We start from the raw sequence: 4,127 nt of genomic DNA, 5'->3' as shown, positions 1-4,127 counted from the left end.
CATTGGAAAAGACTCTGATGCTGGGAGGGATTGGGGGCAGGTGGAGAAGGGGACAACAGAGGATGAGATGGCTGAATGGCATCACTGACTCGATGGACGTGAGTCTGAGTGAACTCCGGGAGTTGGTGATGGACAGGGAGGCCTGGTGTGCTGCGATTCATGGGGTCGCAAAGAGTCGGACACGACTGAGCGACTGAACTGAACTGAACTGAGAGGTGATAGGAAGCAGACAGAGTTGAAGGGATGATCGGCAGACAGTAGAGAGTAACAAGCATGGAGGAAGAGAGGAAGGATAGCTAGAGGTGAAGGAAGATTGATCAGTTACAGCTCCTAACACATGCACCATTATCATTTTAGTAGGAATACATCCTTCTGATTAATAACGGCCACAGATCAAGGATGGATCTTGAAGACTTTTGTGATCTGTCACTAATACTAATTAAGTTAAACAAGGCAAAAGAGTTATCTCTCCCCACCCAAAGTTATAATAATATTCTATTTCATTTCAAATCATAATTTATATAGTAGCATTTTTTAAACTTCAGAGTATTAGAAAGTATACACAGGTTTTTGAAATTGATAGTTATTTTTGGGGTTTTTGCTCATTTCCAGGAAACACTTTCAGCAATATACACTGTGCCAGCCATAGTGGAGGACAAGAAGATGCGTAAAGATAATGTAGTTTATCTCAATTCATTGATTACCAGTGGTTATACCAAGAAAGTGGATATCACATTTATCCCACAGAGGGTAAGTACTTTAGAAAGATTGTAACATGGTATAAACTCCTAATGCCTTTTTTCAAATACTTTTTATGCAGAGCACCCAAACAACTGTCCAAAGCTTATCTTTTGATAAGCTGTGTTTTTGATAAGTTGTTATTTGACGTTCTCCTTTTTCTAGATCCTGCTTACAACTAAGTAAGTCCGATTTGTATAGCTTCTGATATCTTGTCTTTTTATTTTCTGTATTGACTTCTTAATTTTCCTTGAATAGTTGAAGTTGTCTTTGGTCAGTGCCATTCCTTGTAGCCATGTAGTCACTGAATTTTATAGATATTTTCTCTGGGTACTTCTTAAAGTCCAACCCTTCCTCTTTGTACACACTATCGCCATCTCACTTGGGAGTTTTATACTGATCAAGACTGGATCTATTAAATAGCTTCCTTAAACATCTACAAGTAAAGAGGTGAAGACATATTTGGAGAACAAGAGTGGTCTTGCTAATGCTCATCAAACCATGCTGAATAATAGACCACCAGCTCCTTTTGCCCCCTACTGTGAAAATAATTTTGACTTCCCTGCAAGATGTAAAGGCTGTCTATTAATTCCATTGCTTCCTGGTTTTGACCTCCTGAGAATGAACAGCAGCTGGCCTCAGGGCCATCAGAGAGGTAACTGAAGGGTATTTCAGTTGTTCAAATAGTCACCATCAGAAACAGTGATGGCCATGTAACCACTAATGTCATGTAAGAGATAAAAGTTAAAATAGACTTAGAAGTAAATTTGTTGTTGTTGTTGTTCAGTCACTCAGTTGTGTCTCTTTGTGACCCCATGGACTGCAGCATGCCAGCCTTCCCTGTTTTTCACCATCTCCCAGAGCTTGCTCAAACTCATGTCCATTGAGTCAGTGATGCCATCCAACCATCTCATCCTCTGTCATCCCTTCTCCTCTTGCCAGAAGTAAATTGGATAGTTTTAAATTGACCAGATTGAAGGTTGTCTGGATATTGGCATGTTTATTGGCTGTCATGCTAACATTCACTCTGGATGTGGTTGTTTGTTTAAGATCTGGAGTCCTGAAGCCACGACAGCAGAGCTGATCAGAATGAGGGAACTGCGCCGGGAGAGGTTGACATATGAGGTAGATTTTGATGACTTCATGATGCCCTTTCAGAAGCACATCACAGAGAGAGCACAAGCAGTGGAAGCTAGCTTCAAGACGTAAATCACAGCGGTTGCATCTCAGAATAAACAACATTTTGAGGCCCAGGGACCAAATATTGGAGAAAGTAGATTCCCATCAAAGTCAAAGCAACTCACAAGTTAAGCATTGTAACAAAATATTTGTCTTTGCTTTAACAACTATAAATATTCTGAGCTGTCTAGAGAAGTCATGTGTTATTTTGCAATGGAATTGCATGCCATTCTGGATAAATTCCTCAATCTTCCTCAAGAATATTTTACAACAATGGCATTTTTGGTTATAAACATAGTGTCATCATCAAAGAATTTACAAGATGCACATCATTATGTTAAAGATATCCTTTTAGTGGAACTGAATGAAAGCTATTTAATATTAGGGAAGAGAAGCCCTTTTTAATACACTAAAGGAGCATTTTTCTTCTCACACATTATCATAAATGATATGCATTAGATACTTGGGGTCAAATAAACACTGATGCCTCCAGTAGACACTGTTGACACTTCACCCATTTCTCCTGTACACTTTGCTGTACAGCAGAAACTAATGCAACATTGTAAAGCAACTATACCCTAAAAAAATAAAATAAAACTTTTTTAAAAAGAAACACTGAGCCAAGAATTCAGGTACAAGTGGTTTATTAAGAAAATTCAGATATAGGTGGTTTGGTTCCTGGGGGGCCAGATGAGGGAAGCAGGCCAGGAAGGGAAAATAAGCCAAGCATGGGGGAGCTTTCTGATGAAACCCCAGCTTCCATGGAGCCCTTGGGGAGCTGTGGAGTGCCAGGGAAAGGTGCTGGGCTTCTGGATTCCCAGGCCAATCAGTTACAGACTAGAGGGAGTGCTTGTGAGGCGATTCCAGTGCTCAAGGGCAGCCCCATGAATTGAATTGGTGGGTCACGGTGTGAACGACTGGCTGGAAAGTGGGAAGTAGCTAGGTTGGGTGTACAACATAGGAAAAGAAACCCAGGATTCCAGATGGTCACCAACAGAATGTGCTACAGGAATGTATACACAGGAGCTGAAAATGAGGGGGAAATACTGTTCTCTATACTCTCTTCTATGTGCTCAGTCACTCGGTCATATCCAAGTCTTTGCCAGCCCATGGACTGTAGCCTGTCAGGCTCCTCTGTCTGTGAAATCTTCCAGGCAAGAATACTAGAATGGGTTGCCACTTTCTACTCCAGGGGATATTCCCAACCCAAGGTTTGAACCTGTGTCTCTTGTGTCTGCGTTGGCAGGTGGATTCTTTACAACTAACTCCACCTGGGAAGCCCACCCTCCTCTCTACTGACCTTGAAATGTACACTTGGCTGAACTCGTTAAGAGTGTGGTTTTGTAGTTAGTATGTTTGAATCCTCACTCTGCCATTTACTAGTTTCATGTCTTTGGATCAAGTTACAAATTGTCTCTGAGCCTCAATTTCATCATCTACAAAGAAAGGATAATAATATGCCCTTTAATAAACTGTTGTGAGAATCAAATGGAATAACATCTATAAGGTTTCCAGTTTTGTGCCTCTGCGTGGTTCATGCTCCATAAGTGATTTGTTTTTAAACTTCTTTCAATCTTGGCTGCAAAGTAAACAAAAGGAGGCACAGGGATGTGGATTCCAACCTAGGCAATCAGAAGAGTAAAAGATTCACTTTCAGGCTGTTGACTAAAGTGACTTAAACCTGTACATTTTGTCTATTTTTTGATAATCAGACAAAGATGAACAGTGCACATTTGCTATAGAAATAGTTACTAATTCTTAGTCATAGTCATTCCAGTGGATAGTGAACCAGTGTTCACTTTTTCGGTCTAGAGAGCCTAATCGAATTTTTATATAGCTGAAGAATTAGCTAATGAAAGTAGTGTCTTAGGCTGAACTCCCTAGAAACAGGGAGCTGAAGACTCTTGCATGTGTCTTATTGAGGGAGTGTTCCCAAGAAACTTGTAAGAGATGATGGGAGCAGGATAAAACAGAAGGAGGACCTAAAAAACAGAAAGCTAGCCCTAGCCTGATTCCATGGAGAGCTCTGGAGGATGAATTGTAGCACAGAGTTTGCCCTGCCCAGAAGGAAGGAGGCTAGCTATTAGAAACCTCAGATTTTTCACCTTGCTCACTGACAAGTTGCCTCCAATCAACCAAGGGCAATCCTCCAGAGGAAAAGGTCAGATCAGATAAGTTGCTCAGTCATGTCTGACTCTTTGCGACCTGTC

The 4,127-nt window shown here is 40.9% G+C and overlaps 1 protein-coding gene across 1 annotated transcript in view; it reads left to right on the top strand.

Annotated features, from left to right (window-relative positions):
- ANKEF1 (ankyrin repeat and EF-hand domain containing 1) overlaps positions 1-2,168 on the top strand; it is a 27,596-nt gene extending 25,428 nt beyond the window's left edge. The window contains exons 9-10 of the mRNA XM_010834220.1: positions 613-750; positions 1,789-2,168. Of these exons, the coding sequence (XP_010832522.1) occupies positions 613-750; positions 1,789-1,947 (297 nt within the window). The 3' untranslated portion in view covers positions 1,948-2,168. The remainder of the gene's footprint in view (positions 1-612; positions 751-1,788) is intronic.
- Positions 2,169-4,127: the final 1,959 nt, after the last annotated feature.

The sequence above is a fragment of the Bison bison genome, unplaced genomic scaffold (assembly GCF_000754665.1).
Source record: "Bison bison bison isolate TAMUID 2011002044 unplaced genomic scaffold, Bison_UMD1.0 scf7180017864030, whole genome shotgun sequence".
Lineage (NCBI taxonomy): Eukaryota > Metazoa > Chordata > Mammalia > Artiodactyla > Bovidae > Bison > Bison bison.
The sequence above is the reverse complement of the archived record's forward strand: the minus strand, read 5'-3'. Positions and strand labels throughout refer to the sequence as shown.